Source organism: Lissotriton vulgaris, chromosome 5 (genome assembly GCF_964263255.1).
Source record: "Lissotriton vulgaris chromosome 5, aLisVul1.2, whole genome shotgun sequence".
NCBI lineage: Eukaryota > Metazoa > Chordata > Amphibia > Caudata > Salamandridae > Lissotriton > Lissotriton vulgaris.
This window is the reverse complement of record NC_141693.1, coordinates 1904499575-1904514392: the sequence shown is the minus strand read 5'-3', so window position 1 is coordinate 1904514392 and position 14818 is coordinate 1904499575. Positions and strand designations below refer to the sequence as shown.

Here is a 14818-nt window from a genome sequence, read left to right as displayed (position 1 = left end):
AAGTACATGCCCCTCTTGCAGTTCGACGGTTCTACGCCCAGAATCCGGGGAAGCCGGGTGCTAGAAGGCGCCGTTGAGGAGGGCATACTGTCAGGATTCGAGTAATTGCGCCTACAGGACTACAAATCCCATAAGGATAAAAAGTAACAGAGGCTATATATTGTGATGACCACTAGATGGCGCTGTAAATGATTACTCCTTGGAATCGTGTTTGAGAGAGTGTGGTCGCGTTCCCTGTGTTGGGAGCTTGTTCCAGGATTTGGATTTGTACTTTGGATTGACTTCGGGTCTGTTTGGCGAGGTCCTCTTGCATCTGCCAAGTCGACGGGAGGGAAGGCTTTTCCTCCGTTTCTCTACCTGGTCGCGAGCGGCTGCCGCGCAGGGAGAGACGTGTGTCCTTGTTCCAAACTTAAACGCCGGGTCGGTGTTACGGCGGCGGAAAAAGGATTGTGTGCTGAAAGCAGGGTTTCCCGATCGCGAGCGGCTGCCGCGAGGGAAGATCTCCAGCGCCTGTGGGTTCGCTGCAAGGACGCTGATTTGTGTTGCCAATTATCCGGGAAGACTGGAGAGTGCTTCCTATCCATGACAGTGCTGTGATCTACATCGCGAGGGGACTCCGCGAGGCGAAAGCATCTGGCACTGCAGTTTTTGGGTTGCTGGAAACGATAAGAATCGTACAACCTTTTTGTGGAATATCCGATTAAAGAGTGGATTGGTAAGCCTCGGATGCAGCTTTGAACAATCCCCACAACTGGGAACTGGTAAGCCTCGGACGAGGAAGAATTGCTTGGTTTTATTTTTTGTTAGTATTCCACTAGTAGTTGGGCCCAGCTAGGAATACTAAATTGAACTCTTTTTGTCCTGAACTGAACTGGATGTGCTTTTGAAGTATAAACTCACGACTTTTCGAACTTTCTTGATTTGGTTCTACGGCCGTATCACTACCTATATCAACTGGGTTACTGGAGAAAACTATTTGCTAATCAAGGGAAGCATATATGGTATGTGTGGGGAATGCTAGGCCTTTTGTGCTGTGCTGCTAACTGTTGAATCTTTATTGACAAGTGTTTTCTTCACAGGGAGTCCTCTGGTATAGAGAAGTATCTATGGTTTTAGAGGAAAGAGGTCCCCCTCCTGATATATTGGTATGTACCATTCTACTAGCGAGACTTGAATGAGAGTAGTTAGGATTGATGTGATAATCTTCTCTTTCTTGTCGTTTCAGCTATCCCATCCGTTCCAGACCCTTTCCTTACCTTCCCTGATTTATCCCTCGCTTGATTACCTTTACGCTCTGTGTTATATGTGCAGTCAGAGTGTGGGGAAATCAGGAGGTGGACCCCTTTTGGCATCACCCTGATCCTGAGGTTTCCAGAATCGTGACACAATTATAGCGCCACCAATACCAAAATCACCACCAATACCACTACCAATGCACCACCACCAATACCCCCTCCACCAATACCAACACCAATGCCACCAATACCACCACCAATACTATCACCACTACCTCCACCAATACCACCACTAATATCTTGATCAATGCCACTACCACCACCACTAATACCACTACCACCACCACCATCAATACCACCACCAATAACACCACCACATATACCAACACCACCATGATCAATATCACCAGCTCCACCCACACTAATACCGCCATCAATACCAATACCACCAATATCACCTCCACCAATACCACTACCACCAATACCACCACCACAACCATTCCCACCACCACCAATACCTGTACCACCACCGACAATACCAATACCACCACCAATTTCACCTGTACGGCCACCAACAATACTATCACCACCACCACCACCAATACCACCACTAATACCACTAAAACCAATACCACAACCACCACCAAAACCAATACCACAACCACCACCAATATCACCACCACCACCACTACCACCACCAATACCACCACCAATACCACCACCACTAATACCACCCCCACCAATACCATCACCACCAATATCACCAGCACCAATACCACCACCACAAATAATACCACCACCACCAGTACCAATACCAATATAACCACCACTAAAACCACCAATACAAATCTCACCATCAATACCAATAACACTGCCACCACTACCACCACCACCACTAAAACCACCACCATCACTAATACCACCACCAATACAACCAATAACACCACCCATACCACCACCAGTACAACCACCAATAACACTACCAGTACACGACCACCACCAATACTACCTCCACCAATACCAACACCACCAATACCAACACCACCAATACTACCACCTCTACCACCACCAATACCACCACCAAAACCGCAACCAACACCACCAATACCCCTACCACCACCAATACCACTACAACCACCACCACCAATACCACTACCACCACCACCAATACCACCACCACATATACCCCCACCACCACGATCTATACCACCATCTCCATCTCCACCACCACCAATACCACCATCTCCACCCCACCAATACTGCCACCAATACCACTACCGCCAATACTACCATCACCAATACCACGACCACCAATACCACCACCACCAATACCACCACCACAACCAATCCTACCACCACCACCAAGACCACCACCACCAATACCTATACCACCACCGCCAATGCGAATACCACCACCAATACCACCAGTATAGCCACCACCAATACCAATACCACTACCACCAATACAAGTGCTACCACAACCAGTATTACTAACAATACCACCAATAATACCATCACCACCAGTACCAATACCAAAATCACCACCAATACCACCGCCAATATCACCACCACAGTCAATACCACCAATGCCACCACCAATACCACTTCTACCAATACCAATAACACCACCACTAATACCACCACCACCACTAAAACCACCTCCACCAATACCAACACCAACACCAACACCAATACAACCAATACCACCACCAATACCACCACCAATACAACCACCAATAACACTACCAATACACAACCACTACCAATACCACCTCCACCAATACCAACACCACCAATACCACAACCAATACTACCACCACTGCCACCACCAGTGCCACCATCACCAATACCACCACCACCACCAAAACCACCACCACCACCAATACCACTACAACCACCACCACCAATACCACTACAACCACCACCACCAATACCACTACAACCACCACCACCAATACCACCACCACATATACCACCACCACCACGATCTATACCACCACCTCCACCATCACCAGTACCACCATCTCCACTCCACCAATACTGCCACCATTACCAATACCACCAATACTACCATCACCAATACCACTAGCACCAATACCACCACCAATACCACTACCACCAATACCACGACCACAACCAATCCTACCACCACCAAGACCACCACCACCAATACCTGTACCACCACCGCCAATGCCAATACCACCATAAATACTACCAGTATGACCACCACCAATATTACCACCACCGATACCAATACTACTACCACCAATACAAGTGCTACCACCACCAGTATTACCACCAATACCACCAATATTACCACAGTCACCAGTACCAATATCACCACCAATACCAAAGCCAATATCACCACCACAGTCAATACCACCAATGCCACCACCACTACCAAAACCACCACCACCACCAATATGAATACCACAACCACCACCACCACTAAAACTACCACCATCAATACTACCACCAATACCACCAACACCAGTACCACCACCAACACCAATACCACCACCACTAATACAACTACCACTATCACCAATACCACCACCAATACAACCACCAATACCACTACCAATACACCACCACCACCACCAATACCACCTCCACCTCTACCAACACCAATACCACCACCACCAATACCACCACTACCACCAATACCACCACCACAAATACCAACACCACCATGATCAAAACCACCACATCCACCACCACCAATCCCACCATCTTCATCTCCACCCCCACCAATACCGCCACCAATACCACCACCACCAATACCTATAACACCACTGCCAATACAATACCACCACAACCATTATTACCACCAATATCCCAATAATACAATCACCACCAGTACCAATACCAATATCACCACCACTACCAATGCCAATATCACCACCATTGCCAATACCACCACCAATACCACCACATCCCATACCACCACCACAAACATTACCACCACCAACAACACCACCTCCAATACCAATACCACCACCACCAAAACCACCACCATCACTAAAACCACCACCACCAGTACCACTACCAATACCTCCAAAACCAATACCACCAGAGCCACCACCAATACAAATACCACCACCGCCTATACAAACACTACCACCACCAATTCCACCTCCACCAATAACAACATCAATACCACCAATACCACCACCAATACTACCACCACTACCACCACCAATACCACTAGCACCAATACAATATCAACCACCAACCATACCACCACCACAAATACTACCACCAATACCACTACTACCACCAATACCACTACCAATACCACCACCACCAATACCACCACCAGCAATACCATCACCACCACCACCACCAATACCACCACCACATATACCACCACCACCATGACCAATACCACCACCAATACCACCAGCACCATGATCAATACCACCACCAATACCACCACCACCAATAACACTACCATCAATACCACCACCAACACCACCACCAACACCGCCACCTCCACCATGACCACTACAACCACCAATACTAACACCAATACCACCACCAATACTACCACTACTACCACCACCATCAATAGCACCACCACCAATACCATCACCACCACCAATATTACCACCACATATACCACCACCACCATGATCAATACCACCACCAATACCACCACCAACAATACCACTGCCACCAATACCAATACAACCACTACCACCACCAATACCCCCATCACCACCACTAATGCATCCACTAATACCAACTCTACCAATACCACAAATACCAGCACCACTAATACCACCACCATCAATAATACCACCACCACCAATACCAACCACCAATACCAACCACCAATACCTGCACCAATACCAATACCACCACCACCACCACCACCAATACCACCACCACCACCAATACCACCACCACCACCAATAATACCACCACCAATACAACCACCATCAATATCAATACCACCACCACTAAAACCACCACCACCAATGCCCCCAATACCACCACCACTATTACCACCACCACCAATACAACCAATACCACCACTAATACCACTACAAATACAACACCACCACCAATACCACCACCATCAGTATCACCACCACCAATACCACCACCACCACTAAAACCACCACCACCACTAAAACCACCATCACCAATTCCACCAATACCACCACCAACACCACTAATACCACCATACCACCTCTCTGTCCCAAGGCACTGTCCCTCCTAGCTGGAAGGGAGCGGTAGTCAAAGCCTTGCTAAAAAAAAACAACTGGACCCCGCCGATCTGGCCAATTATAGACCGATCTCGCACTTTCCAGGCATCAGCAAAGTTGCCGAAAAACTGGTCAACGCCCAGTTGTCCCAGTTTCTGGAATCGAACAATCTGCTGCGATGGTCCCAAACGGGGTTTCGCCCTGGCCAAGGCACGGACACCGCCCTCCTCGCCGTCATTGAGGAGGCAAGGTGCATTTTGGATTCGGGGGATCAGTGGCAGTGATCCTCCTGGACCTTAGTGCAGCCTTTGACACGGTGAACCACCATGTCCTGCTCCATCGGCTGGCCAGGGCAGGACTCGGGGGCACAGCGCTGGCCTGGTTAGAGTCATTCCTGTCGGGCCGCTCATTTCAGGTCTGGGATGGCAGCTCCCGTTCTGACTCTCTTCCTCTGACAAGTGGGGTCCCCCAGGGTTCCTCACTGAGCCCCACCCTTTTTAATGCCTACATGGCCCCTTTGGAGGATGTAGTTGCCCCCTTCGACATTAAGATTGTGAGCTACGCGGACGACACGCAACTGGTCGTCTCGCTCTCACATCTAGACCAATACCCAGATGATCTTCTGCACTGCCTCCAGAAAATCTACCTCTGGATGTACGAATCCTCTCTCAAACTCAACGGGTCCAAAACAGAAGTTATGCTGATGGGCAAGAAATGGGCAACTATTCCACCATCCGTTTGGCCCGACACCATGGGTGAGGTGCCCACCCCCAGAAAAGAAATTAAGAGTCTGGGGGTCTGGCTTGAACCGGACCTATCCATGAAAACCCAGGCTACTAAAACAGCCGGAACCTGCTTTGGACTTATGCGGTCAGTCCGCAAGATCCTCCCCCTACTCCCCCCTCTTTCCAGGAAACTGCTGGTTCAAGGACTGGTTCTTGCACGACTGGATTACAGCAATGCTGTCTATTTAGGAGCCCCTGAAGCCACCTTGGGCAAGCTGCAACGAACCCAAAATGCAGCTGCTCGGATGCTGATGGGCCTTCCTTCCAGATCCTCTGCCAGACCGGCCCTTAAGGCACTCCACTGGTTGCCAGTGCGAGAGAGGATCGAGTTCAAGGCTATGTGCATCGCCCACAAGCTCCTCAATGGACAAGGCCCTTCTATCCTAGGAGACATAGTTACCCCGTACAAAGCCCCGAGATCTCTGCGCTCGGACAATGATCGACTGGAGAATGTCCCCAAGTTTAGGAGGGCACGTACCGGAGGTCGCCGCTTCTCAGTAAAGGCAGCCTCCCGATGGAACCTGCTCCCCCGCAGTTTGCGATTGGAACCCTGCTATCTGCGCTTTCGCAAGCAGCTCAAAACGCTGCTTTTCCCTAAATAAATAGGTTTTTCTCCCCCCTCCCCCCTCTCAGCCAACCTTACAGGTCTTATAGCGCGGGGATGCCTCCGGGTCACCAGGCGCTCTACAAATCTTTAAATAAATAAAAAAAAATACCACCAATACAAATACCACCATCACCAATACCACCAACACCACTAATACCAACATCACCACCAATACCACCACCAACACCACCAATACCACCACTACATATATCACCACCACCACGATCCATACCACCATCAATACCACTACCACCAATGCGACCACCACAACCAATACCACCACCACCACCACCAATATCTATTCCACTGCAGACAATACCAATACCACTGCCAATACCACCAGTACGACCACCTCCAATACCACCACAACCAATACTAATAGTAGCACCACCAATACAATCAATACCACCACCACCACTAATACCACCACCACCAAAACAAATACCACTTATACCACCACCACCAATGCCATCACCAATACCACCAGCACTACCACCACCAATAGCACCACCACCACCACCACCACCAATACCATCACCACCACCAATACCACCACCACCAATAATACCACCACCACCAGTAAAAATACCAACATCACCACCAATACCAAGACCATCATCAATACCACCACCACCAATACCACCACCACCACCAATGCTACCACCACCAATACCAATATCATTACCAATACCAACACCACCAATACCAGTACCACCGCCAATACCACCCCCACTAATACCAGTACCACCAACACCAATACCAATACCACCACCATCAATATCACCAATACCAATCCCGCCATCACCAATACCATCACCACCAATACCAGTACCACCCCCACCAATACCAATACCACCACCACCAATACCACCAACACCAATACGACCAACACCAATTCCATCACCTCCACCAATACTACCACCGCCAATACCACCAATGCCACCATGACCACGACTGATACCACCACCATCACCACCACCACCAATCCCAGCATCATCAATACCATCACCACCACCAATACCAATACCACCACCTCAGTTCCTCTCGATCACTAGTAATAGCAGGGGCACTGTACGCAGCCATAGCTGCAGCCGAGACCATCCCTCCCTCCATGCCCATCATAAAGCACAGCCCTACTACAGCTGGAGTGTTTTTTATTAGGCCAAAGATAGCAATGACATTACCCACTGCCACACTGCACACTCAAATCATGGAGAGGGCAGGAAATAGCCCTACCGCTCTTCCTCCTGAGCTGCAACAGTATAATCACAGAGCGAAAGGTGTTGGAGCACTTTGTTAGTGTTTATAGGTCAGGTCATATGTAACTCTCAGTTCACACTTTGTGTCTGTGTGCGTTACAACCCTTACACATCTTCTTCACTGCACTATTTATCACTACTTTGAAGAAGTTGCAGGCTGGTCTCTTCCTCTGATATTTACAATCTAACAAGCAGTCGAGAAGACCCTTTATTGCAATGCAATAGGTCCCACATTTGCAAGAGTTTAAGCTTTTAGTATTGTATATGACAACACCTTTTATTTATGTTTTAACCACTTGGCTGCTAAGGGCACTTAGGCTATATAATGAGATTTCCATTGAAATGAATGGGAGGGGCATGACGAGTTACCCTTGTCATTAGCATCCAAGAGGTTAAAACCCAAAACATGAATAAAACTCATGTGAATGCGAGACTGATTGTATTCCAAATACTTGTCTCTTTTGCTCCTGCTTTTATTTTTTCCTTTTTCTTTGTTTTCATTCTTTTTTTACTTTTGTGACTCTTTAATTGCCTTTCTCTCCAGATAAGCATGAAAGCTGCCAACGAAACCCTAGTTACTGACTTCATACTAATTGGACTCACCAGCCTATATGAGCTGCAGATTGTGTACTTCATTCTATTTTTGCTTATCTACATCCTCACAGTCACTTCTAACACCATTATCATTATCATTGCAAGACTGGACTACAATCTCCACACCCCCATGTACTTTTTCCTGAGTAACTTTGCATTTTTAGAAATCTGGTACATCACAGCCACTGTACCCACTATGCTTTCTGGTTTATTGACAAAAAGAAAACGCATTTCTTATCAAGGCTGCATTACACAGTCATGCTTTTTCTTCTGCTTGGGAGCTACTGAATTCTTTATCCTGGCGGTCATGGCCTTAGACCGCTATGTGGCAATCTGTAACCCTCTGCGGTATCCAGCTATCATGAACGAGAGGGTATGTGGTCAGCTAGCTGGAGCATCTTGGCTCGGAGGATTTATGACTGGGTGGCTGTTCACCATCCCAACCTCCAGACTGATCTTTTGTGCCGACAACAGGATTGACCACTTCTTTTGTGATTTTGCCCCACTTCTAACCTTGGCATGTTCAGACAAATCCCCATGTGAGATTACCTTCTACTTTCTTTCTTACTCTGTAGTGCTGTGCTCCCTCCTACTCACCACAGTGTCTTATTTCAACATTGGGAAGACCATCATGAGGATACCATCCAAAGCAGGGCGCCAGAAAGCCTTCTCCACCTGTGCTTCTCACCTGACTGTGGTGGTCATATTCTATGGGACGGTTATCTTCATGTACCTACGACCAGCATCTAGCTACTCCTTCCACATGGACAAAGTGATATCGGTTTTCTACTGTGCCATTACACCCTTCCTGAATCCAATGATTTACAGCCTACGGAACCACGATGTGCGGAAGGCTCTGCAAAAAGCAGGCACAAAACTCAGAGGATCCTTCCTACAAGGCGAATAGCATTCGTGATGGATTTCTAGTTAGCTTAAGCATTTACATTACATTTACATCTTATCTCCTTTTGTGTCATGGTCCCAAATAAAAGTCTATCACCTGGTACAGAAGAAGGAGATCAAATTGGGGCTACTTACCCACCCAACACTCATGTTTGAACTTTTCCGGATCCTGTTTCTTTGATGACATTTTACACTACAGAAGATAAGGGATTTTGATTTTTCCAACTCTAATGAAGTCCTAAGGGACAAAATGCATTGGGTGAGCTGATGTGCAATTGTGTTGAACCAAATACTTCAATAAAGGTGGATTTTACCATATGTGCAAGACTCCAGAGGAATGTAATTGAACTTGATGATGGACGCATTCCAATATTTTAAAAAATATATATTTTTATTAACCTTTTTTCAAAAAGCGCTCACAGTACATCTGAATGCAATTGGTGACATTACAATGGTACAGACATGCCATCTGGATGTAAACAGTATTCATTTGATGTATGATAAGAAATCAGCACCCATCCAAAAGGTATTATCTTTACAATTTCAAATGTCCACAGTACATATAAAAGTGCACGATCTTGTAAAAAAAAGTCTGAATTCTTGCAGATTTTTTTTTTCAAATTCTTTATTGTGGTGTTTCAACACAAGAAAAATCCAAGAACACAAATGGATTTCCTTCTTAGTCAGCCAGCATATTTTTCAACCTTGCGTTTCTAGACACTTTCTTCAGAAATTCCAGTGCTCTGTCCCATTCCCGGTCGTGCAGTTGCCGCCCAAACTCGTCCTCCCATGTGGCTCTCACGGTGAGCAGGGGCTTATGTGCGAGTTCTCTAATTGACTTATAGAGCCTAGTGACAAGGTGTCGGCCAATTCCCATGTAGAGGATAGTGTGGACTACAGGGTGTGTTGCGGGCTCGCAAGTTGTAAGGTCGCTGTGTGGGCGAAAACAGTCAATGAGGGTGGCATGAGTAGTCAGAGAGTGGCAGTGGTGACAGAGAGTGGCAGTGATGAAGAAGAGTGTCCCAAACAGGCTGGACACGTAGAAACAACAAGTTCGCGAAACTTGCGACCCGACAGGTAAGTTCGCAATTTGCGACATTGTACAAAACCCTCGCGAACTGGCAGAAACCCGCGCAAACACAAAAAAAAAAATCCGCAAATTCGCGAGAATTCGCGGATTTTGCGGATTGCGAGTTCGCAAATCCGCAAAATTCGCGAACGCTAGATTCGCAAAATTCGCCCATGCTTACTTGAATCCTGATGGTGAAATGAGCTAGGGACTCCTGGAAGCAGGAATAAAGTTTATTGAAAGCTTACTGGGCAGGTATTTTTAAACACATCACTTAGACCACTCCACTATCACACCCACACCACACATAGTCAATTATAAGTGCTCCTACGTAATTCGCAAGTTGCAGCACGCCCCAGCCCGTAGAGGACTGGGATGGCCCCAATGATGAAGCATGTCACCATGGGGCAACCCTAATGAGTGAGGGGACACCAAGAAAAAGAGCAATTCTCTTTTTCTATCTACTATACCTCGCAGACCAACCCCATTGAGTATTGGGTTAGAAATTATAGTGGCTGGCTAGGCTCTCAGGTATCTGGTATCAGAGACCTTATGTTGACTACAGGGATGGGGAAGTGTCACTGTAAAGCACTGGTATGAAAAGAGCGAATAAACAAGAAAAGTTGTTTCAAATTAAAACACAGTTTTTATCCTTTAAGAGGGTTCTTACAAATGTAAATGGCCTGTAAAAAAAGAAAGACACACGGAGCAGCAAAGCCCCCATTCTGAGCAGCTCCGTATAAAGCACAAAAGCTGGTCTTTTCAATCTGAGCCTAGTAAGAAACGTAAAATGAAAGAGTGAAAGCACAACATTTAATGCAAATTTCTCTCCATTCCAAATGGAGCCTGGGAGCTGCCTACAGTTGTTTAATCAACACTAAACATTTCTAAGTGATGTCATGCTGTTTGTTAGAAGAAGGAAATAAAAGTGCCCCTTAAAACTGCAAAATATGATTCACCGCACTTAATTTGTTTAAAAATGAAGCACTAACAGGGCGTTTCTAACCATGACGTTATTCAGTTTGCCATTCTCCATGTAAATAGTAGAATGTTTACTGTAGTAAGGCAGTGCAACAAAGGATTTTAAGACTGCATCGGTAGTAAGCGCAAATGCATTTACAAACCGCTTTTCTGACGTATTTATTGTTCAGTATTTGCACACCGCATCGGGAGAACTCGAATCAAATGTAATTGTTTTAGAAAAACGGAAAAGCATTTTCACACCTCATCAAGGGATCGAGGGTTAACACAGAAGCATTTGAAATAAGCAAGCACACATTCTCAGACCGCATCGAAGGTTAGCCCATTTCACACGTGAAGTTTGGAAAAAGCATTCAGCAGCAAGGGTTAGCGCCAAAGCATTTAAAATAAGCAAGCACCCAAAATGGAAAGTTCAAAGAGCATTGGCCGTGCGGCCAGGAAAGTAACCCGGCCCGTGGCCGTGAAAGTTATGGCATCCTTTAGGGGCGCCCGACCAGAGTGAATGAGCAATGACGAGAGAGAAAAGCCAGATGGTTTTTCTGCTCGTAATTGTGCGCGTAACTGCACGCTCTAGGCCACACAAAAAGTGCCTGGTGAGCTTTTTGAAGCCCACTTACTAAAAGTCTCGCCAGAGCAGCACATGCGCTGGCTCAGGCGAGATCTTAAAAAGTAGGGTGCTAAAGAAGTATGGGTACACTGGCAAATAAGCATAAACTGCATCATGATTTGCCTGATTGTGCTGTATGTACACTGTGTAGTGTGAGAGATTACAGACGTGACTGATGGAGCTAGATGGCAGTGTGAAATGTTAAAGTGTAGAATGTTGATGTCTCTCCTGTGAGTCACTACTTATTTTTGCCAATGAGCGCTAAGTGTCTGCTCAGGGACAGACATTAGATCGGCCTCCAGCCCAGGAAAGCATTTAATAATACAATTGTAAGATGTGAAATGCAAGGAATCCAGGTGACAAGGCATCTGTAAGTGTAACTTATATAAGTAACTTAAAGCTAAAGCATTCAGTAAGAAGTGTTGCCAGAAAATTAAGCGGGAATTATGGACACTAGTGCGTTAGTTACTAATATAGGCAGAAAGTAACAAGAGCACAAAGAATCACAGGAAGAATTCCAATACTACTGTACCACGCCATTATACTGTATGTAACTAAACTGGAGCTGCCTAAGCAAGTGTTGCAAGCTTTGCCTAAGATGGTGTAATGAGATGCAATTGAATGAAAACAAACACTGTTCATTATGGCCATGTGGAGGTCGGAGAAGCTCACGAGAAAGACAAGTGTAGGAAGGAAACAGACATAGCTAGAGGTACTGGTGCCCGGGGCTATCCCTCAGATTGCCGCCCATGCAGGTGGGAGGGAGGGGGAGGGTAGGGAGGGTCTGGGGAAAAAAGACGGCGAGCACTTGAAAGAGGTCCGAGAGACACGTAGTATCGCCTCTAATAGTTACCTCGATCATGCAAGATACATGCACATACAGGACACAGTCCAAGGCTTCACACTGAGTAGGAAGGCACATCTTTTATACCTTTCACCAGCTCCCACTGTGTTTTTCACTTTTCAAAGAAAGCAGGGGATGCAGTTGGCACTCAAAGCCACTACTGCTGGTGCCCTACATCAGGCGACACATCAGGGGTGCCCGCCGCCATTCTATTGCGGCAATCGATCGTACTGGTGTGCCTGCTCCCATCCTGCTGTGGCCGCCGGTGGTTCTTGGCGATCACTTGGGCTTTTGGGCATTAGATGAGACTGACAGCGTGTGCATCATCGCTGAGGCCCAGCACAGATTGATGAGTGCGCCCTACCCCGTGTCCTACACCTATCAACAGTCGGTGCTCTAGGGGCTCTGGCGAGGAATCGATTCTTCCCTGACGTGGCATCGCCACCGGTGGATGACTTCTTTAATTATGTATTATCTTGCACAGTCCTGGTGAACTAGTGAAGACAGTGCTTCTTCTGGTTTGAAAAGTTTACTAATCGGCCATAATTTCATTAATATATTTTGCAATACATTTTAGTGTTTACAACCTACAACACACTTTTTACCGCAAACATCATAATGTGCAATATTGTTTTACAGCATACCACATTAAATGTGAAGCTTTTATGATCGAATAGACAACAGTGAATATGTGCAGTGGAATTTTGTACGAACACTCCCTCTGATCAACCCATGCAAAAGAGACATTTCCACCCACGTGCCACTACTGTGATTGCTTCTTGGATCCCTGGTGCTGCAGCCCCAGTGCCAGATGGTGGAGCTGCTTGGCTGGCGCTCTTACAGTGACCCGCAAGTTGCATCCATGTCAGAATTGAGCTTTATCTGTCTTGTGACTCATTACGAGTTTCCCAATATGATATTGCAATATTTTCAAACCTGTTATTATCTTCATGGAGGAGCAGTAATTACTACGAGCATTATTACTTCAGTGCTTCGGGCTTTCCATTTGGAACGAGGCATAATATAAGTGTGAATTGTGCACAAGACATGGCTTGGCAGTTCGGGCTGGACTGTTCCGATGAGGCACAGGGTCAAGGCTGATTTGCATATGACCATGTCTGAACTGGGGTGGTGTGGAGCGCAAAAAAACTACTGATTTAGGCCCAGATCTCTGTACTGGGGTGAATGTATGACATTGTTCTGCATTCTGTCCCTTAACTGTTGTTTTTGCATTTGTCCCCCCCGAGTGGGATGGGTATGCTCAGACGTGAGTCCCATGCTCTCCACACCACTGGAGTCAAGCTATCCTGGCTGAAGACGGCTGATAGCCAGAAACCGGTCCTAGGATGCTTGAATCCGGTCCAGAAAAGACATGGCTTGGCAGTTCGGGCTGGACTGTTCCCATGAGGCACAGGGTCAAGGCTGATTTGCATATGGCCGTGTCTGAACTGGGGTGGTGTGGAGTGCAAAAAAACTATGGATTTAGGCTCAGATCTCTGTACTGGGGTGAATGTATGACATTGTTTTGCATTCTGTCCATCAACTGTTGTTTTTGCATTTGTCACCCCGAGTGGGATGGGTATGCTCAGACGTGAGTCCCATGCTCTCGACACCACTGGAGTCAAGCTATCCTGGCTGAAGACGACTGATAGCCAGAAACCGGTCCTAGGATGCTTGAATCCGGTCCAGGAAAGACATGGCTTGGCTGTTCGGGCTGGAC

At 46.8% G+C, this 14818-nt stretch overlaps 1 protein-coding gene across 1 annotated transcript; it reads left to right on the top strand.

The window, feature by feature from the left end:
• The first annotated feature begins 8650 nt into the window (after window positions 1-8650).
• On the top strand, window positions 8651-11355 carry LOC147717680 (olfactory receptor 6Y1-like). The gene is made up of 2 exons (XM_086920548.1): window positions 8651-9559; window positions 11311-11355. The coding sequence occupies exons 1-2, from the start codon at window positions 8651-8653 to the stop codon at window positions 11353-11355; spliced, it is 954 nt and encodes a 317-aa protein (XP_086776674.1).
• Window positions 11356-14818: the final 3463 nt, after the last annotated feature.